Here is a 23477-nt window from a genome sequence, read left to right as displayed (position 1 = left end):
AGAAATCTTTCCAAAAACAACAGTAGAGGACAAAAAGACAACAAAGTCAACAGAAAGAGATTCATATCAATGTCACTTTAATTTCTGATAATGTTTTGTTAGAGCATCGATAGAAAGGTTTGAAGCAGACGTTTGTTTGTTTGTAATGTAAAAAAAGTCTTTCCATGTTTATATTATCCTAAACTTCTCCCGCACTACATTTCAGAGTGAAATAATGTAATGAGGTCATGTAATGATTCAACATTTTGTTTAAATAATGTTAATTCAAACTTCCAACTGAAGAACAGGAGCTGAAAATGCTCTGCTGTGCTGCCAGCTGCTTGCTGGGATTATACCAGTTTAATGTTCACTAACTGGGAAACCAGATGCACAAATGTCATTCTATTTTCTGAGTAAGATGTCACTGATCTTAAGGTTTGGTTCCACAAAGGAGGATGAATGATGATTATATGATGTTGATGGTTACTCTGGAAATGCTGTTTCATCTGGACTCTAAGATTTCAATCTCAGGTCTCATTATTATTATTATTGTCAGGTCTCAGCTGCTCAGAACTGACATCAATAACCAGCAGATGTCATATTGTTTTAACTTTTTTCATGTTTCAATGGTAAAATAATGATTGTTGAACATGCTCATGAAGACTTAAAACTTGGTGGTATTAAACTATTAAAAACACAGCAATGAGCCATAGTGTTGCACTGGGTGACATGTTCCTTCATTCCAGTGAAAATGGCCTCTGTAGTTCATGTTGAGTCACCGTCCTGCTGCTGTAAATACTCACTAGAGCACCAAATCCACATCTGGAAGTTACGGCAGCGCGTTGCTGCCACCATGACAAAAAAACTGCTCAGTTTCTCCACATAAGCAGAAAACTTTCTCCTCAACCACACACACACAGCTGAGCTCCTATAAGCATGCATGAATGAGTGGAGTCCTTGTTGTATTTGTGCTGGCAGCTGCTCCTGGCCGGGATCACGTTTATACACATGAAGAGCTGAAAAATGATGCTTACTTTTCATCAGCGTTGATTCAAAATGTAGCAGGTAGACAACAAAGACAGAGAGGCTACATGAACAGAGATTCAGCAGCGGCAAATATTACTATGAAGTCAATTTCACACCAAGATGTGAATATGATGAGGGAGCGGAGGGACAAAATAATAGAAACACCTACTGTAATAAAATACATAGTCGCGCATGAATACTGCCTTTGTAAAGTTCATGATGTTTACTTTTTAAAATGAATACACTATATTGTAGATAGTTTCTGTTATTTAGTCATTTTATCTGTAACATATATGTTTGTTTTTATATATTTTGATGCTACAACAGTCTCAGATTATCTCAGGTCTCAGTTATTGAACTGAAGCGTACACGGATCTCTCTTCTTCCTCAACTCTACATGTTTTCACTACAGCTTTAAGCATAATTGCATCATATCTTTGCAACAGTGGTGAAAATGTGCTGCTGTGTGTTTCAGGTGTGTTTGTCTGCTTTCTGCAACTTTCTGTAAGAGTTGTTTTTCAGATAAGAGTTCAGAGTACGGACCAGGAGGACGCCTCACTATAACACATAGAACTGACTGTAAAGTTTTCCAGGTTGGCTGAGAGACTAAGAACAAGACTTTCTAATGAGTTATAATGAAGTTCAGGTCTAGAGTTGATAATTAGGCTGCAACTCCACCTCCTCGGCCAGTGTCTGGAGGAATGTGAGTATTAATATGACTGGGAGGACTGGATTCATTTAGGCTGACATATTCTTCACAGCCAGGTTTCACTAAGACAATAAATCAATACGATGATCTGAGATTAGATCATTTATTAATATGGCTTTAGATGACAGAGATCTAATGTTTAAGAGTCCACATTTAATTCTCCTGTTTTGTTGTACTATTGCAGTGTTGGTGTTAATTTTTATTAGATTTTTATGAATGAATCCTCTTCTGTTTCCTTTAGATTGAACTGGTTTAACTGGTTTCTATATGGTTTTGGTGGGTAACTGCTCTGTGGGAATGAGGACTGAACGGCCACAAATACAAAGCCTGGTGGTTAAGAATTCCTGATGTGACTGTGTGTTTCAGTTAAACAATGACTCATAATAAAACTATAATAGTAGAATCCTGACATCAGATCCTGATACAGAAACTGGACTTTGATGCTCAAGTTGTTTGATGAAGGATTATAATTCATGTTTATTGAGGCGTCTGTAGATCAGTAATAATTTTTATCAGTTATTTTATGACACAATGAAGTCAATGATCTGTCAGTTAAATGTCTTTAATCTCATAAATCTAAATGTAACGTTTAGCTTCTCTTCACATGAACGTCATGATGAGTTATTTTTTCTAACAGCACACAGATAAACACTGAGAAATCATCAGTACAACAATAAATATACAAATACATGAACAATAAATGAGTGACAAACATCCATAAAGTGTTATCATGTTGTGAGTCTTCCTACCTGTCCCTCCTCCTCTACAGGTGGAGCTCTGACTTGTTCCAGGAAACAGCTCACCTGTGGCAAACACTTTTCTGACAGACGTGGAGTGGAGAGTCTTTGTCTTCAGCAGTTTGGATGTTAACTGTAAGTTTGCTTTGTTTCATAGTTGAACTTTCTCTTTAGTAACTTCAGGGTTTGTTTGTTGCTGTATGATGTTTTTATTTCATCAGAAAGTTTGGAGAACTCTCATGTTGGAAGATAAATCTACATGTTGTTAAATGATTGATTTACTGGAATCAAACAATATTAATGAACAGCTGATGATTATTTCCTTTCTTCAGCTCTCACAAATCAAACTAAATCTACTTTTTTCAGGTTGTTTCCAGCAGCGTTAAGTCAGACACTACAGTAAAGGCCTGCTACTGTTTCCTGTGGAAGCTTTAAATCAAATGTATTGTATTGACTGATGTGGAGGGACAGTCAGAGGACGTCATCAAGTTCAATGTTGCTACAATAACATGCATACAGTCCACTTGTGTTCTTGCTTTATAATGACTTATTACTGGTATATGCATTTACGCTTGGGACACACAAGATGCGTGAACCTCAGCAGTGCGTGTGCGTCGCTGAACTGCTGCGTGTCTCACGCTTGTAGCGTTCACACTGCGTGACGCGCGTTGTTCTCAGCAGAAACAGACAGGGAAAACGAGAAAGATAGGGCTGCCAGTGGCAGAAGCGCCGCAGCAGACACGCATCCAGTGTGTCCCAGGTGTTAGACAGGAGCTGATGATGTGTGTATTTATTGCTTCATATATCTTTGTAATCAGAGTTCAAGAGAGTTCCATGAGAGAAATAACTCTGTCAGTCATTATGAGATTCAAGTGAAGAGAAGATGAAGAATGTTACATTTAGACCAGAGGATTTAAAGTCTGAGCATTAGTAATGTCAACATGAACAAAAGTTCATATTCATGGATTTTTTCACTATTATTATTGTTCTTTGTTCCTTGTCTTAATTTGATTTGGGGAATAATTGTGCTCTCAGTTACTTTAGAATCTCTTCTCTTCAGTGTGGACAGAAGGAACAATTACAACAACCAGTAATTCTTTCAACATTCATGAGGACATGTCAGTATTGTTTCATGACAGACTTGAAAAATGTGAACCGCAACCGGTGTTACACTTTATTCTGTCACCTGCTCAGTATCTTCTTGGAGCAAAAATGTGCCATAAAAACACCGAAAAATATGATATTTGTCGGTTTGAGGTATTTTGTATTTGTAGTATTAACTAAAGTTGTAAACAGAACATAGATCTCTTTCCTTGTTTCCGGTGTGTTTGTCTGCTTTCTGCAACTTTCTGTAAGAGTTGTTTTTCAGATAAGAGTTCAGAGTACGGACCAGGAGGACGCTTCACTATAACAAATAGAACTGACTGTAAAGTTTTCCAGGTTGGCTGAGAGACTAAGAACAAGACTTTCTAATGAGTTATAATGAAGTTCAGGTCTAGAGTTGATAATTAGGCTGCAACTCCACCTCCTCGGCCAGTGTCTGGAGGAATGTGAGTATTAATATGACTGGGAGGACTGGATTCATTTAGGCTGACATATTCTTCACAGCCAGGTTTCACTAAGACAATAAATCAATACGATGATCTGAGATTAGATCATTTATTAATATGGCTTTAGATGACAGAGATCTAATGTTTAAGAGTCCACATTTAATTCTCCTGTTTTGTTGTACTATTGCAGTGTTGGTGTTAATTTTTATTAGATTTTTATGAATGAATCCTCTTCTGTTTCCTTTAGATTGAACTGGTTTAACTGGTTTCTATATGGTTTTGGTGGGTAACTGCTCTGTGGGAATGAGGACTGAACGGCCACAAATACAAAGCCTGGTGGTTAAGAATTCCTGATGTGACTGTGTGTTTCAGTTAAACAATGACTCATAATAAAACTATAATAGTAGAATCCTGACATCAGATCCTGATACAGAAACTGGACTTTGATGCTCAAGTTGTTTGATGAAGGATTATAATTCATGTTTATTGAGGCGTCTGTAGATCAGTAATAATTTTTATCAGTTATTTTATGACACAATGAAGTCAGTGATCTGTCAGTTAAATGTCTTTAATCTCATAAATCTAAATGTAACGTTTAGCTTCTCTTCACATGAACATCATGATGAGTTATTTTTTCTAACAGCACACAGATAAACACTGAGAAATCATCAGTACAACAATAAATATACAAATACATGAACAATAAATGAGTGACAAACATCCATAAAGTGTTATCATGTTGTGAGTCTTCCTACCTGTCCCTCCTCCTCTACAGGTGGAGCTCTGACTTGTTCCAGGAAACAGCTCACCTGTGGCAAACACTTTTCTGACAGACGTGGAGTGGAGAGTCTTTGTCTTCAGCAGTTTGGATGTTAACTGTAAGTTTGCTTTGTTTCATAGTTGAACTTTCTCTTTAGTAACTTCAGGGTTTGTTTGTTGCTGTATGATGTTTTTATTTCATCAGAAAGTTTGGAGAACTCTCATGTTGGAAGATAAATCTACATGTTGTTAAATGATTGATTTACTGGAATCAAACAATATTAATGAACAGCTGATGATTATTTCCTTTCTTCAGCTCTCACAAATCAAACTAAATCTACTTTTTTCAGGTTGTTTCCAGCAGCGTTAAGTCAGACACTACAGTATAGGCCTGCTACTGTTTCCTGTGGAAGCTTTAAATCAAATGTATTGTATTGACTGATGTGGAGGGACAGTCAGAGGACGTCATCAAGTTCAATGTTGCTACAATAACATGCATACAGTCCACTTGTGTTCTTGCTTTATAATGACTTATTACTGGTATATGCATTTACGCTTGGGACACACAAGATGCGTGAACCTCAGCAGTGCGTGTGCGTCGCTGAACTGCTGCGTGTCTCACGCTTGTAGCGTTCACACTGCGTGACGCGCGTTGTTCTCAGCAGAAACAGACAGGGAAAACGAGAAAGATAGGGCTGCCAGTGGCAGAAGCGCCGCAGCAGACACGCATCCAGTGTGTCCCAGGTGTTAGACAGGAGCTGATGATGTGTGTATTTATTGCTTCATATATCTTTGTAATCAGAGTTCAAGAGAGTTCCATGAGAGAAATAACTCTGTCAGTCATTATGAGATTCAAGTGAAGAGAAGATGAAGAATGTTACATTTAGACCAGAGGATTTAAAGTCTGAGCATTAGTAATGTCAACATGAACAAAAGTTCATATTCATGGATTTTTTCACTATTATTATTGTTCTTTGTTCCTTGTCTTAATTTGATTTGGGGAATAATTGTGCTCTCAGTTACTTTAGAATCTCTTCTCTTCAGTGTGGACAGAAGGAACAATTACAACAACCAGTAATTCTTTCAACATTCATGAGGACATGTCAGTATTGTTTCATGACAGACTTGAAAAATGTGAACCGTCCTTTAAGACCTGATGCTGGGCAGTGGAAGAGGTGCCTTGTGCATGTCTGGAAGGAAACTGATAACAATATAGTTCTCTGCTACTAAGCCTGAAATATTCATTAAAGACACAAATAAGCATCAGAAAAGCATATAAATAACTGAAGAAAGAAGAATTAGCTAATTTTAGCAGTTTTTCTTCAACCTGTTCCATCTTGCCTTCACTATCAGTAAACACTTTGACAGACTTTTTGGCTGTTAAAGCACCTTGTAAATTCTGTTTTTAAAGGTTCTATATAAATAAAGTTATTCTTATTATATTATTAGTTGAAACTGAACCTCACTATCAACCTCTATTAAAGATGTTTTAAATGAACACTAAATAAAATAACGCCCTCTAATATCAAAAGGTTTCTTGTACTGTCTGTCCAGACAGCTACTGTATACTGTGACTTCCTGTTCATTGACGTGTCTGTTGGTCAAAGTATTACCATGGTTACACACAGTATTGGCAGTGTTTTACATTAATGGTTTGTAACAAGTGAGCTCCCCCTGGTGGTCAGTGAGTTGTACAGCTGGCCTCAGTGTTCCTGTCAGTCTACAATGATTCTTTAGGATGGATCACAGTTCATGTTAATGTGTGACAGAGTCTGAGTTTTGTATTAAATAAGAGACTCACGAAGAGAGAATGTCTTTCTGTAACATGATATGCATCAGGCCGAGAGCAGCAGCTTCTCCAGTTTTATACAGCAGTCTGTACAACAACACACACAGGAAATAGCATGTTTCTGATCATATTCTGACATCTTCCACCTTACATGGTTCTGAACCCAGATTATCAGACAAAGGAAGAAGACTCAGAGAATCATCATCACATGTATAGTAAACAAAACCCAGACAGTTGTAAGTGAAGCAAAGCTTTCATATAAGGTGTTAAGATAGTGCTGACTCATAATGTATAAAGAGAATGTGCTGTGTTTTCCACCACAAGTTTCTTTATCAGTCAGACAGTGAGGAGAGAGCAGAAATCATTCAATGTGAAGAGTTTCAAACTTTATTCAACTTTACTGTGTTGATCTTGTTCTTGTTGATATGTCAGCAGTAACAGGAAGTGATCACTGAAACCTGCAGAGCAGCAGAGTCTCTACCTCCTGTGTGAGTGTTTTTCTTACAGTCGACTGAGTTAAATTCACTTTATTTTATTTATTTATTGGAACTACAACATACAATTATGCACAGGCATTAGTGCACTGTATTTAGTGTTTGTAGAGAAACGCTAATTTACAACAGCTGAAAGAAAATCAAACTCCAGGTGTGTCTATACAGGAATGTTAGGTGTGAGAGCAGTGTTTCTCTTTCAGCCATGATTTAACACCTCTGTTGAAAACATTAACATTGTGTTGCATTTTCAGCTCCATAGTTTTGCTCCTTTAACAGAAAAGACTGATTGTCCAGATGAGGTTTTGTGCAATGTGACAGTGTTTGTTGAGGCTCGTGTGCTGACTCTGCTGGAGTGTTGCTGTCTTCTAACAAACTGTGTGAGGAAGTAGCTGCTAACCGACCAATCAGAGCTCAAACAGCAGTCAAACTATATTTATACTAAACTTATATTGATATACATGTTTATATGTGGGGATTTCACAGTGCATCAGTTACAAATGAGAGAATCAAAGTAAATGCAGTTGTCATTTCAGTTTGATGCCAGTTAAATGTTCCATCTCTGTAACAGGATGTGATGATCAATGGTGTCAAATGCAGCACTAAGATCTAACAAGACGAGTACAGAGAGAAGCTCTTTGTCTGATGCAGTCAGGAGATCATCAGTAACTTTCAGCAGCTCTAAATCCTGACTGAAACCTGCAGTTAGTTCAACACAATGTTCAGTGATGGAGATGTTAACATGATGGAAAATGACGAGCCTGGTTTTATTATCTACTACAGTAATTCTCACTGGAAATGATGCATACACGAGATTTTATGAGCTAAATGGACGAGAGGCAGCGGGTCAATTGATTGGGGTCTTTTCATGCTGATAGTGAGGACAGTGAGAAAGAATGGATCCTACAGTCTGAGAGGCAGTTATGTAGGTTTCATCAGTCTAGAGACGACACACACAGTACACACAGTACAGCCTTGATTCTTAGAGAATTAGAATATATATATATATATATATACACTGAGTTATTACAAGAAGAAACAAGGAAAGAGATCTATGTTCTGTTTACAACTTTAGTTAATACTACAAATACAAAATACCTCAAACCGACAAATATCATATTTTTCGGTGTTTTTATGGCACATTTTTGCTCCAAGAAGATACTGAGCAGGTGACAGAATAAAGTGTAACACCGGTTGCGGGTCGCTGTGACGTCACACACCTCTCTCTCCGCCTATTTCCTGCATACATTTACTTTCTTTCTCTAACATGGTGGCACAGATTCTCTTCTCCATCTAAAGGTAATGTAACCGACAGTTTCAGTGTTTGACTCTTTAAGGGCTCTTTGTTCGTGTTGTTAGTGCTAAATGCTGTTAGCTTAGCTCCTCTAGAAACAGCAGAACTTTGATAAAAGTCCACTCAGGACGTTTATCGGCCATTATTTAAACCATTTCCTGCCTGTTTCAGGTCGCTGTTATATCCGCGGATCGGGCGGACCGGGTCATAAAAATGAACATTGTGATTAATAACACGAGACACAGCAGCGTAACTTCATTGATTATTTAAATCTCTAGACACGCCGACAGGATCTGATGTTAATTAGTGTTAATGAATGTTAATGAATGTTAGTTAATGTTAATCAGTGTTAATTAATGTTGTGAGTTCTTCTACACACAGTCCAGGTTCAGACAGGGAGACTGTTTGGAGTAAAGCAGCGTCCTCCTGATCAATCCTGAGCTCCATCACAACTGTCTGATCATTAAAAGTTTCATTCTGTTCCTCTGTCTTGTCAACTTTATAACTACAGTTTTTAGTTTTGCTGCTTAAATGTCCCACGATACCTGCTGCAGTGACGTCACATGGAAACATTTAGTTCCTGAAAGCAGCGTCTCTAATCTTTAAAGTAAATCATTAAAGAAACTCTCACACATCAATACAACACACAGTAAAGCTGGAGAGCAGTAAATTCTACAGGGACCATAGAGGAGTGAAATATAAGGACTGATGTGGAGACAGCGGGGGGCTTCACTTATTTTATTCAATAAACACTGTAGTATTCAGAAACACAGCACTCATGGAAATGTGTCATCAAATGTGTTTGGAAGCTCTTTATTGAGACTCACTCATTTAGTTTGAAACTCTTTACAAGTTTTTTGGAAGGATCCATTTGCTTTTGTAACTTACTTTTTACTCCACTCTTTTTTTCCCCACAGCTATGATTTAGATTTTAAATCAAAAAGAAATGATTGTTTATAAAATATGATTAAGTGTGAAGTTATCCTCAGACATCAGTGTCTTCAATATAACATCACAGCAACAACAACAACAATAAAAACAGATACATCAATCAAATGCACGTCTACATTATAAAAGTGCTCATGTAGAGAAACACTCACTGTTATTGATTAAATTACTCAAAAGTACAGTGAGCACTTCATTAGGAACGCTTGTACAATCTAATGCAATCCAATACAACAGCTCTGCCATCAATTCTACTCTTACAAAGCTTCTACATTTTCAGTACTTCAGTTATTCTACTTAATGCTTATTATTGAGGTCATAGTTGCTGCTGGTGTACATACACTTTTTAGTATAATGCATGTCGGATGGCATTTACTGTGACTTATCAGATATTTCTTGCCTGCAGTGTTAGAATCCCTGCTAATGAATTAATTAATGAAGCTTCCTCTCAGATTCAGTCAGTGAATGTAAATCCTCCTCCATGCATCATGTGTGCTGCTCTTCACTTCACTGCAGCTTCATGACACCATCTAGTGGACTGATAGTAGAAGTACAGCAACTGATGGCAGCTTTCTCTGCCTCACACTGCTGTCTGGCTGCATTCACACTGATATATAACAGAAAATAACAGCCAATCACAGCAGGAGCAGCTGATATTTAGGATTTGACAGGAGAAATGATGTAAAGGATGATTTGTGTTTCCTCTCCAGATGAAGGTAGAAAGTGTTTGTGACTGATGTGGATGTGACTTCAACAGCATGGATCAGTGTGAGGACAGAGAGGAGGGAGTCCCTCCCTCTGAAAGCTCTCTGTGTGGGGAACATGACAGCCAGACCAAAGCTCAGAGGTGAGATGAGGATCTCTAACTGTCCATCACTGTTCTCCACCATCATTATTCACTCTCAACGCTCTGTGTATGTTGTATAGAAGCCCAGAGCTGCCAAGACCAGATTTTGCTGAACCTGAACCTGGACCTGAAACTGAACCCAGCTGTGTGTCCTTCAAGAGCGACCGGTCAAAGGATGATATTATTAACTTTAAACAAAGTCATTCATCTGATCAAAAGTAAGTTGTTCTCAGCATTAAAATGGGACAATATGAGCAAAAATCTAAGTCAGTATAAATAGTTCTCAGCTGAATTATTTGAGATTTGGATCATTTGTTGATATTTCTGATGTGAGTAAGTTTAGCTCCATAAGAGATTCATAATGTTGATAATTAGATAATTTCAGTTTGTTGCTGTTTCAATTAAAATTCAAATTTGAAATGTTTTAAAGAATAATTCACTTCTGAAATGATGAATTCTATTGATTCATGATCATTTTATAGTGATGATGGACAGAGAAGATCAGTGTGAATGTTAGAGTACGTATGAGGGAAGGGCCCCTCATCAGAGTTCACAAAAAATGTCTTTAATACATAATAACATTAAAGATGACAACTGAGAATAAGAACCCCAACACTCATTTACCACAAGCTGAGATTTAAGGAGTTCATGCAGTTCTGTGTCCCTGGCTGAGTGTCAGCCTCACCTCTCCAGGTGCTGCACACTGCATTGAATATAGCTCTACTCATACAGTTCATGTTTAAGTTTAACAGTGAATTCATATAAAACTACCTGGATACTACTGTGTTGTGTACAGTAGGTGTATTAAATCACTGACAGATTTAGTCTCAGTGTGTTCTGGGTGCTGAGCAGAAATTATCTTGTGTTTCTATCAGGAGGAAGCTGGACAAACCTGAACCCAGCGGTGTGTCTATGAAGAGTGATCGGTCTATGGGTTGTCCTTATAACTTCAAAAATGGACGCCACTCTGATGTTCACAGGTGAAGATTTCAAACTGATAACAAAAACAAAACAATGTGTTTTCACCAGACTCTTGACAGATCTTTTTTTTTTAAACCTTTACTGAGTCAGATGAACTTCTCTGAGAAGTGTTCACACTCACACAGTCAAACACATTCACACTTGGAGCTGCCCATTACAACCATTCTGATACAACCATACACTGGCTCTAGCTGCCTCTCCCCAGGGCACTTCAGTAGTGTACAATGAGGGAGGGAGAGCTGTTGGGACTAAACTAAACTGACTCTGAGCTGAAAGCTACAAACAGACTGAGCTGTTGATTCTCAGTGGGATCAGCAGGACTAGTAAAGCTTTACCACTAGAGGAAGTCATCTGATTCTCTGTTAACATCCAAATATCACTTGATGGACCTTTAGCTTGTGTTTGTCTCTTTGTGGACAGACATAATATTAGCTCATTCTTCATGATTCCTCCATAGAGTGGACCAGGAGAGCTCAAAGGTTCCCAGTGGTCAGCCTGCCCAACAGCATCAAACACACCTGGACTCCATATTTATGGTTTGTACATGTACAACAACTACTTTTACATCTTTTCTGTTCACAATCATCTCCATGTTGCACTTTGTAGACCAGTGGATTGTCAGTCTCTCCAACACGGATCTGATGTTTGCTGCATGATGTTAGTTTGATTATGTCATTCATATAGTATTCTGTTCCAGCTGCTGGAGGAGAACATTGTCTCTTTTGTGAAGAACGAGCTGAAGAAGATGCAGGAGGTTCTGAGTTCAGATTACCCAGAATGCTTAGAGAGTGAGAGGGAGGATGAGGAGGTGTTGGACAGTGTGGAGGAAGGGCAGAGGAGGAGCAGCAGAGAGGCATTTCTGAAGATCACACTGCACTTCCTGAGGAGAATGAAGCAGGAGGAGCTGGCTGACCGTCTGCAGAGCAGTAAGAGGCTTTAAAGACTGGTGAAATAAGTATAATGATATTCGAATTAAACTCAAATTTGAATGGCTATAAATTTAAACATTTGTCAATATCCAGAAGTTTTAAGTTGGTCCACTGCTGAGTTTTTGGTGTTTGGCAAGTTCCCTCCTCATTATTCATCTTGGCAATATCTTTTGGTATCTGATCATTGAACATCAAGTAAGCCAATAGCAAAAGCTTGGAATCTACCTCTGAACTTGTGCTTTTATCACAATACCCTTTGACTACTGTGAAGCCATCTTCCCATCGTCTCAGGTGTCACACTTTGAAAATTACTTCACAATTTTATTTTTCATGTACAAGGCATTACAACATATAGCCCATGTTAGTCATTCCTAAGCCAATGCTTTGTGCTGCTTTTGTTTCAATTACTGAAAATTTGGGGAGTTACAGAACTGTAATACCAATAGGCAAGACAATATGTTTTTTTATTTAACTAAAATTGACTAATTTCAAGGCATTACTGGATTTGATTGATAAGACTTATAAGAAAATTAGAGAATTATATAAATGGAATATCCATAGGTAAGGTGCCCAGGGATAGAAATTGGGATGAACCTGTGATTCTGAGTTACCCATAGTCTTCACTGTGAGGTTTGGACTTTAAAATAATCTCAGTTGCTCTGAGGATTTAACCCACAACTTCAGAACGTCTTGAGTGTTCTACTCCATTGAATCACTGGGACACAGAGACTGGAAGCTTTATGTCTGAGCTTTTTTAGTCGTTATACTCATGATCTATCTTCAGAGCCGCAGAATGACCTGAGAGTTGACTGCCAATGTATAAAGTGTGCAGAAGGTACCACACACCTTGAGCCACTTTAAGTTTCAGTGGCTTTATCAGGCTTGAACCATTTTAATAATTTTTAGGACTTTTCAGTATTCTAACACATCGAGCTAATTGGAACTAGTCTAGCAACAAGAAAGTCCCTAAAGACAGCATTTTTAACATCTAGACCAAGTTCAGCACCATATCTATACCCAGGTTAATTATGAACATTTATTTACTTACTAGTGTTTTCTTTGCGAAAGAGTATGTAGAGTACCCCTAACCCGTATTTGCTTGTTCTTCAAGGAAATTAAGTGGTTATATTTCCTTTAGAGCATACTCAATGAAGTTTTTTTTCTTCTTTTAGAGTCTCCTGCTATGTGCCAGCTTAACCTCAAGTCTAAACTGAAAAGGAATTTCCAGTGTGTATTTGAGGGGATTGCTAAAGCAGGAAACCCAACCCTTCTGAATCAGATCTACACAGAGCTCTACATCACAGAGGGAGGGACTTCAGAGGTCAATGATGAACATGAGGTCAGACAGATTGAAACAGCATCCAGGAAACCAGACAGACCAGAAACAACACTCAGACAAGAAGACATCTTTAAAGCCTCACCTGGAAGAGATGAACCAATCAGAACAGTGATGACAAAGGGAGTGGCTGGCATTGGGAAAACAGTCTTAACACAGAAGTTCACTCTGGACTGGGCTGAAGACAAAGCCAACAAGGACATACACTTCACATTTCCATTCACTTTCAGAGAGCTGAATGTGCTGAAAGAGAAAAAGTACAGCTTGGTGGAACTTGTTCATCACTTCTTTACTGAAACCAAAGAAGCAGGAATCTGCAGGTTTGAAGAGTTCCAGGTTGTGTTCATCTTTGACGGTCTGGATGAGTGTCGACTTTCTCTGGACTTCCACAACAATGAGATCCTGACTGATGTTACAGAGTCCACCTCAGTGGATGTGCTACTGACAAACCTCATCAGGGGGAAACTGCTTCCCTCTGCTCGCCTCTGGATAACCACACGACCTGCAGCAGCCAATCTGATCCCTCCTGAGTTTGTTGGCATGGTGACAGAGGTCAGAGGGTTCACTGACCCACAGAAGGAGGAGTACTTCAGGAAGAGATTCAGAGATGAGGAGCAGGCCAGCAGAATCATTTCACACATCAAGACATCACGAAGCCTCCACATCATGTGCCACATCCCTGTCTTCTGCTGGATCACTGCTATAGTTCTGGAGGATGTGTTGAAAAGCAGAGGAGAGCTGCCCAAGACCCTGACTGAGATGTACATCCACTTCCTGGTGGTTCAGACCAAACTGAAGAACATCAAGTATGATGGAGGAACTGAGACAGATCCACACTGGAGTCCAGAGAGCAGGGAGATGATTGAGTCTCTGGGAAAACTGGCTTTTGAGCAGCTGCAGAAAGGCAACCTGATCTTCTATGAATCAGACCTGACAGAGTGTGGCATCGATATCAGAGCAGCTTCAGTGTGCTCAGGAGTGTTCACACAAGTCTTTAAAGAGGAGAGAGGGCTGTACCAGGACAAGGTGTTCTGCTTTGTCCATCTGAGTGTTCAGGAGTTTCTGGCTGCTCTTCATGTCCATCTAACATTCATCAAGTCTGGAGTCAATCTGATGTCAGGAGAACCAACAACATCTCAGAAGTCTGAAACTAAAGAAGAATCTGCAGAGACATGTTTCTACCAGAGAGCTGTGGACGAGACCCTAAACAGTCCAAATGGACACCTGGACTTGTTCCTCCGCTTCCTCCTTGGCCTTTCACTGCAGACCAATCAGACTCCCCTAGGTATGCTGACACAAACAGGAAGTAGCCAACAGACCAATCAGGAAACAGTTGAGTACATCAAGAAGAGGATCAGTGAGAATCTGTCTGCAGAGAGAAGCATAAATCTGTTCCACTGTCTGAATGAACTGAATGATCGTTCTCTAGTGGAGGAGATCCAACAGTCCCTGAGATCAGGAAGTCTCACCACAGCTAAACTGTCACCTGCTCAGTGGTCAGCTCTGGTCTTCATCTTACTGTCATTGGAAAAAGATCTGGACGTGTTTGACCTGAAGAAATACTCTGCTTCAGAGGAAGCTCTTCTGAGGCTCCTGCCAGTGGTCAAAGCCTCCAACAAAGCTCTGTAAGTACACAGATATTTACATTTATTCATCATCATTTAAATGCTCTGCTATCTTTTCAACAGGACAGAAAATTAATAACTTCTTACTTTTTTCATATTATTTCCTCTCCAGACTGAGTGGTTGTAACCTGTCAGAGAGAAGCTGTGCCACTCTGTCCTCAGTTCTCAGCTCCCAGTCCTCAAGTCTGAGAGAGTTGGACTTGAGTAACAACAACCTTCAAGATTCAGGAGTGAAGCTGCTGTCTGCTGGATTTGAGAATCCATACTGCACACTGAAAACTCTCAGGTCAGGATTCATTAACCTGTTAAACAAATGAACATTTAAAATCTGACTTACATTAGAAGATAAACATTAAACCTGTGTCAAATTGTCTCTGCTGATATGATTTGTCAAACCAGTTTTTTACTAAATTTCAGCAGTAGAGAATTACTTTTCATGCAGATGTTTTTTAAACTCTTTTTTATTAATTTTATAGTTAGGAATATGAGCAGAGCAAGAACAATTCAGGACCATAGATCACTACGTAGCTAGTCAGTTATACAGACACACAAACACATACAGTCAGAAAGATGCAGTGAGACAAGCTAAAAATATGGTAAAGCACATGTATACACACAAAGGGGACACAAATAGACCAAATACATGGCTAGCCAGATTACATAATGAAATAATAATAAGGGTAATAGTACTAATAATGATAAAAGTAAATCAAAAAGAGAGGGAGAGAGGAAAAAATCAGAAACAAGTCCTTAACATGAAAACCATGGGAAAGAACTGGTTAAAAATCAGTCTTCGCAAGATAAGCTTTACAGGAGTCCCAGATCTTAGAGAAAATGTTGGATATACCCTTAAGTGAGTATCTGATCTCCTCTAAACCTAAAGATGTCAGCAGATCTGAATGGTAGAATGTCAGAGATTTCCAATTTAAAAGAATGACCCTTCTTGCAAGAAGCGTGGCTATGGCCATCACCCCACACTGAAGTCTAGACAGGAGTAAGTTTACTGGTAAAACTCCAAAAGAACTTGATGCATGGAGAGGGTTGAATATTTGTGTGGTGTATTTTGGAGAGGCATTTAAATAGCCTGTCCCACAGTTTTTCCACCAAACGGCAGGCCCAAAATTGGTGATATAAAGAAGCAGGTTCAATCTTATACAGATATGATCAAAGTTGGGTGCAATATGACTTATCTGGGCCTTGGACCAATGAACCCAATGGAGTATTTTGAACGGTATTAAATGATGTCTGGCACTGAAGGATGATGAAAATATCCGATCCAGTACACCATCCTAGGTATGATCATCAAATTCACACCTTTTCATATCTCATTTGAAGGATGGAGTCAATTATAGTAGGCAAGGGTTTGGAAGGGAAGTTAGGAGTATTAATTTGAATTAAATTTCTAACTTGGAGATATCTAAAGTGATGTTTAACTGGAGGATGATGTTTGCTTTGCAGCTGTGCAAATGAGGTGAAATGATTAACATACAGTTGTGATATGTGAGGTCCAGAGTGTGCCAGGCAGCAAATGTACTATCATGTATGAAGTGAATTGGGCCAAGCAGAGAAAAATCTTTATGTCTGTGTGCCTGGTGGAACTCAGCCCAAACCTTAAGGGAGTGTCTTACAAATTGGTTACTGCACACTTTATTCCACGATAAGGGGAGACAGGAACACGGCATAGAGGACAAGGTGACTGGGTAACAAGATGCCTCCTGAATCTGGGCCCATTCTGAAGATGGGTCAGGGTTAGCAGGATGCATACAGTATAGAAGAGCCACAGATCCCTTTTAATATTCTGCTCTGAATGAAGAAAGATAGCAAAAGAGTCAGTCACTATTGCGAATAAGAGGGGGGAAAGGGAGAAGCCCTGCTTGGTACCTCTATGTAACAAGGAGGAAGCTGAAGCTGAAGAAGTGTTGTTGGTGCGTATGGTAGCTGTGGGAGACAAATAAAGAATGCTTGCCCATTTGATGAAGTTCCAACTGAATCCAAAGCAACTGAATGCAAAAATGAAATAATCCCACTCGAAGCAGTCAAAGGCTTCTTCTGTGTCGAGTGAGATCACAACCTCTGGATCATCTGCTTGTTTAGATGGGGGTACGTAGAGAATGTTAGTCATCTAGTGTTAAAAAAAGAATACCTGATTCTAATAAACCCAGTTTGATCAGAGGAAATTGTCAGTAGGAGGGAGGTTTCAGGACATTTGGCTAAAATCTTAGTTAATATTTTATAATTCGAGTTTAGAAGGGAAATTGGGTGGCAAGAGCTGCAATTAAGGGAATCTTTATCCTTTTTCCTTAATGTCCCTGGAGAGGGATATTAACAGGCTGTTCAAGAGACAGAACGCCCTCAAAGCAGCAGGACCAGACTCGGTCTGTCCCTCCACTCTAAAGCACAAAGTGTCGATCATCACCTCACTGGAGACATGCAACATGCCAGCCTGCTTCAAGACCGCCACCATCATCCTCGTCCCTAAAAAACCAAGGATCACAGGACTCAACGACTACCAACCCATCAATATGACCTCTGTGGTAATGAAGTCTTTTGAGCGCCTTGTACTGTCCCACCTCAGAACCATCACGGACCCACTCTTAGACTCCCTTTGTGGATTTCAGCTCTGCCTTTAACATCATCATCCTGGCCCTGCTGCAGGACAAGCTTTCCCAGCTGCACGTGCCTGACTCAAGGGCTGTCTGCAGCGTATCATCTGATGGTAATCTTGCTTTTGACTGACTCTGCAAATACCTGTGACAGGAACGGGGTGAGCATGTTAGAGAATGTCTTATAAAACTTGATCAGTAGACTGTCTGGTCCTGGGGTCTTACCACTACCAAGGGAAGAGATTGCGGCATATATCTCTTGTGACCCTCCCTAGTTCCTCCCAATTAGCCTGGTCAATACTGCGGATCTGCAAAAAAGCATCAAATAAATTTATATTTAAATTATATATTTTTATTATATTTCCTCTGAAGAGGCTATAATTGCTGGGATTAATCGGGATGCCTCTATTTTACAAATCTGGTGGGCAAGGAACTTACTACTTTTGTCATCCTACTCATATGTAATTTTTAATTCAGCTCCCGTGAGTAATTTCTCTGCTTCATTGGTAGAAGGTTCATCAAACTCAACTTGCAAAAGCAGACACTGCTTTTAAAGATCTTGCGACAGACAGTTTGCATAATGTTCATCAAGGGAGGATATGAATTGACGCAGTTCATTTAGCCTTGACCTAGTGATCTTTTACAATAGGCTGAGAAAGATATAATAAGGCTGCAAAGATAATACTTTGAGGGTTTCCTATATTTTACAATATGATACTTTGAATGTGATATATATCTCCAAGAATTTTGTAATTTCAGTGGAAACTGAAGACAAATTTTTGGTTGGAGAGAAGAAGAGGATTCAGCTGCCGCTGATAATTGGTGGAATGTTTCTGAGGAAATGACAGCTCAAGCAGGACTGGAGAGTGATCAGAGATGACAATGGTCTCATGGGAGCAGCGTTTCAGATTGCCAAGAAGCAATCAATTCACGAATATGTGCGATGGACATTTGAGAAGAAAGAATACTGTCACACACACACATGTGCATCTACTATTAAGCCAAAATTGTATTTATTTGTTTATTTATGTTCATGTTATTGGTTTTTTGGGGTTATTGTCTGGTTCTGTTGCTTCTCCCATTTGTACTGTCCTGTGTCATATGTTTTTTTTTTTTTTTTTCTCTAATTACTCATCTTGCACAAAGTAAAATAAAAAGAAAGAATACTGTCCGTCTCATGGGTGAAGAAAGCTCCATACATTACGTATGGCATATTGAGAAAGAACTGAGGTAAAATAGATGATTGGGAAGAACTTGTCTTGGTTTTAGAGGATCTGTTGAAGACTGATGACATAAGACACTTTCAAACCAGAGTAACTAAGAACTGTTGAAGAAACTAAACCCTTTTTATCATGTCCACTCTGCAGGAACTGGGAATGATCGTAGTTTTTAGAACACCATTTTGAGGCACTTATTTAGCTCCTGCTTCAGATTGGGTACTCTCCCAGCAGATGAGGAAACTTGAGTGACATAAGTGTATGTCGATTAGTCCAGATGTAAGTGTACGTTGATTGGTCAAACACAGAGGCCAATGCAGCAACGGCAACAAACGTTTTTAAAAACCTGTGTAAAATGTGAGCTGTGTGAACAACAGCTCTTACCGTTAGCCTTAAAAAATTGAACAAAACACGGAGAAATGGACCAACACTGAATTCCAGGCTTTATTGAGCCTATGTGCAATGGAGGAAATATGCTACTTTTATCAGTCTCTCATAATATATTATATACATTATCATTATATTTTTATTATCATGAAACCCACCACATACAACAAACACACAGCTCCGATAACAGCGTCCTCCATCTTGTTGTTATATCTCGCACAGAAGTGCTGGCTGGCTTATGTCACTTCAGCAATCCTATTGGCGATGTGAATGCGAACACAGAAAATCCCTTGATTATATGTAGTTCTTGGAGGACCTCCCCAGTAGGTAGTTCCTCTCAGGGAGTATAGTAAAATTAAAGTCTCTCCCCAGAACCAACATATGGGAATTAAAATTTTGAGTAGAGGAAAAGAGTGTAGACATGAATTTTGAATCATCCCTATTGGGCACATATACGTTAACTAAAGTGCCAGACACCATGATAAATCTCCCATTATGATCCGTAGTGACCTTAAAGGCAATAAAGGGGGTGGACTTAGTGGATTAGGCCACCCTAATTCTTTTCAACTGTGCAACAATTAAGATGAAACAAAAAATTACTTAAAACACACATGAAACATTTATAATGAGGAATTCACATAAAAACATCACTCACCCATGGCACCCAACTTGGAAGTCCTTCCATGCAGATTTTTATTGTTTTCTTTTACTTTGCTTTTGTTGTTGAATTATTTAACATCACAGATGATTTTACAGATTTCCTCTAAATGTGTCTAACAGCTGTTGTACCTGGACAGACAAGTATTCACAGGAGGTTCCGCCAGCACCAGTTGTAGGATAAAATGGAGACTAGTCTATCTGATGATACTTTGATGAACCACTGTGAAGTTACTCAGGAGGCTCCTTGATTTTGTTAGGTTTTAAAAAACTTAAACATACCAAACCTGAAAAGTTCACACAGCACTGATAAAAGTACGTCTTTATTCTTCCTTTTGACAAAAGCTTCACTCTTCATAAACACACATGTTTTTAACATTTAGATCAAAATGACAAGGTAAAAACATGCTGCTGAATCATCCCTCAGCTGCTGACTTTTCTCATCTGGCTGATGGCTCAACTTTCTGGAGCTCCCTTATTCAGTTCTTCTTTTAGTTAGTTAGTTAGTGTGGAGACAGTTTATTGTTGTATCTGACTGTACACAGCAGGACTCTCAGACTGTCTGACATGTGTGTTGTATTCTGTGTTTGCAGCCTGTCAGGATGTCTGATCACAGAGGAAGGCTTTGCTTCTCTAGCCTCAGCTCTGAGCTCCAACCCCTCCCATCTGAGAGAACTTGACCTGAGCTACAATCATCCAGGAGACAAAGGAGAGAAACTGCTGTCTGCTGCACTGGAGGATCCACACTGGAGACTGGACACTCTCAGGTATGGAGAGACAATATCTGAAGAGCTGGAAACATTTTCTCTGTCAGAGCTGATCACAGATCTCAACTGAATCTTTGACTTTTTGTTGTTTCTAACTGAAGTTTCCTGTAAATGTTGAAAGTTAAACCCGATTAGATTCAAGGATTGGGATACTGGATTCAGATTGGATCAAAGCGTATCAAAGCCCAACCCCACATTTGGACTGAATAATAAAACAGTAGACTAGAGCGATGTAATGTCCATGTTTGCATGCTGAAAGAGAACGTGCTGCTCTGACCCCCCTCCTCCTTTCAGGCTGCAGCCTGCTGGGGTCCAATGGTTGAAACCAGGTCTGAGGAAGTGTAAGTGTGTTTTTCATTTGATTCATGAAAACTAAGCAAACTTCACACTGTGACATCACTTATTCACATCCTACTGAGGATGAAGATGATGTCATCAAACAGATGATAGATCAATAACTGCAGCTGTATTATGTCTCGTTCTCTCCATCAGATTTCTGTCAACTCACACTGGATCCAAACACAGTAAACACAAAACTCAAACTGTCTGACAACAACAGTAAGGTTACATATATGGAAGAGGATCAATCATATCCTGATCATCCAGACAGATTTGACTGCAGGCCTCAGCTGCTGTGTAGAAATGATCTGACTGGTCGCTGTTACTGGGAGGTTGAGTGGAGAGGATGGGTTTATATATCAGTGAATTACAGAGCAATCAGCAGGAGAGGAGACAGAGCTGACTGTAGGTTTGGAGGAAATGATCAGTCCTGGAGTTTGAAGTCCTCTGATGGTGGTTACTCTGTCTGTCACAATAAAAAAGAAACAGTCCTCTCCTCCTCCTCCTCCTCCTCCTCTGTCTCTAACAGAGTAGCAGTGTATGTGGACTATCCTGCTGGCACTCTGTCCTTCTACAGAGTCTCCTCTGACACACTGATCCACCTCCACACCTTCAACACAACATTCACTCAGCCTCTGTGTGCTGGGTTTGGGTTCTGGTTTGGCAGGTCTGGCTCTTCGTTGTCTCTTTGTTCTCTGTAGGAGGCAGGGGCTCCTGCTGTTAGAGAAACTTTCTCATGTTATTTAATACCAACCTGATCTCTCACTGCTTGTAAATGCAGTTTCTAAACCAACATGGTTTCCACATGACTGACAGTTTGTTTGTCAGTCACATATAAACACATTTAAAAAGCTGTAAAAAAGAAGCTGATGTTCTCAGAGCAGATAGCCCAGTCTGTTAGAGGACTGTTTTGAGGTCCGGAGGTTGTGGGTTTGATCCTTATGAATCTCAGTGAATTTTGAAGTCCAACATCCAAAGTGAAACTCAGAAGCTCTCAGAGAGAAAACCACCACTGGCTGAAAGTTTACTGAAATGTCAAGTTGTGACCAAGGTTTTTAAAAATGTTGGAATAGTTTTGCCAACTAACTGTAACACACATAATGACAGTAAGTATCCGCTGGCCTATAGCGGCTCTTTGTTGTTTTTACTCTTGTTTTTTGGGGGGTTCTTGTTCAATTAGTTGTTTTTTTAAATCATATAGTCAATTCAGAAACCGACATATTTTGATATGTGTCTCTACTGGATGTGCGTGTAGAGCTGTAAATAAACATTATGATTCATAGATTCATCAATTCTTGGTTTTGTCTATAAAATGTCAGGAAAATGTGTAAATTGTGTAAAATGCTGGTTGTAATTTCACAGAGTCAAAGGCGACGTCTTTAAATGTCTCATTTTGTTTGAACTAAAGTCCAGAACAGTAAAATCTTCTGTTTATTATCATGTAAGACAAAGAAAAGCATTAAATCTTCACACCTGAGAAGCTAAAATCATAAAATGTTTGCTTCAAAATGCCTCAAATGATTATGAAGTGTTAATTTTCTGTTGATGGATAATCAATGAATGGACTAATTGTTGCAGCTCTGGCTGTATGTGAACAGAATATTAGAGGACAAACAGCTGACAGTTTAGCGCCTTACTAAATATCCACAATAAAAAGCTCATTTACAGGATAATAAATCTGTTTAAAATCTTTTTAAAATGTTTCTTATTTCCTGTTTTTGTGTTGTACCAAGTAAAGTTGATCATTTGTATGTTTATATTACTCAGGCAGAAATAAATGTATCTGCAGTATCACCTGCTATGTCCAATAAAAAAATGATCATAAATAATATAGAAGCTTTCATTTGATCTTTATTGTCAGTATCAGAAAAATGGCACTCTAACAATAACCTGTACATTCTTAATAGTTATATTGTTAATTCACACACAGTTAAGCGCAGGGTCAGTTTCTCATTTCTACAACCTTCACACAACTCAACTTTGAATGAAAAGTCATATTTTGATATAAATCATCAACATTAATAGTTATATTTGGAAAATGTGCTTTGGACAAAAAGCAAGTGTTTTCTTCTCCAGGAAGAAAACAGTGAAACATGTGTGTCGGTTAACTTTCTGCACACAAAGTGAATACAGACGTCCGTTTGTCTTCTTCTGCTGTGAGAATCAGCTGGTCAGAGGTCAGAGGTCAGAACAGGTATGTGACGAGGAGCTGAGAGAGGAGAAAGTAAGAAAGAAAGTAAAGACAGTAAAAAGCTCAGCTCAACATCCAAACACAGACTGCACACAGAGCTGCAAGCATGGAGGCGAAACCATCACATCTACAGATCCAGGTACAGTTCTCCACTTTACTTTAGCACAGAAAAACTCTCATTTTTCTCTTTTTCACTTCATTTGAAAGATGAAGAAAACATCTGGACTCCTGCTGTCAAACTTCATCCAAACTAACAGCTGTTTTCTATTTCCATCATGCTGAACATGCAGGTTTGGAAAAACTAAATCTTTCTCCAAAT

The 23477-nt window shown here is 39.1% G+C and overlaps 1 protein-coding gene across 1 annotated transcript; it reads left to right on the top strand.

The window, feature by feature from the left end:
- The first annotated feature begins 4702 nt into the window (after positions 1–4702).
- LOC137177470 (NLR family CARD domain-containing protein 3-like) lies at positions 4703–22761 on the top strand. The gene is given in 11 exon segments (XM_067583809.1): positions 4703–4879; positions 9990–10126; positions 10207–10344; positions 11002–11106; positions 11565–11643; positions 11805–12033; positions 13209–14997; positions 14999–15283; positions 20455–20628; positions 20923–20969; positions 21121–22761. Coding segments are annotated over 10 exon segments (3483 nt in total). The 5' UTR covers positions 4703–4879; positions 9990–10037; the 3' UTR covers positions 21669–22761.
- The last annotated feature ends 716 nt before the right edge of the window (positions 22762–23477 follow it).

This window comes from Thunnus thynnus, chromosome 24 (assembly GCF_963924715.1).
Source record: "Thunnus thynnus chromosome 24, fThuThy2.1, whole genome shotgun sequence".
NCBI classification, from domain to species: domain Eukaryota; kingdom Metazoa; phylum Chordata; class Actinopteri; order Scombriformes; family Scombridae; genus Thunnus; species Thunnus thynnus.
Note: the sequence above shows the minus strand (reverse complement) of the source record. Positions and strands in the feature narration are given on the sequence as shown.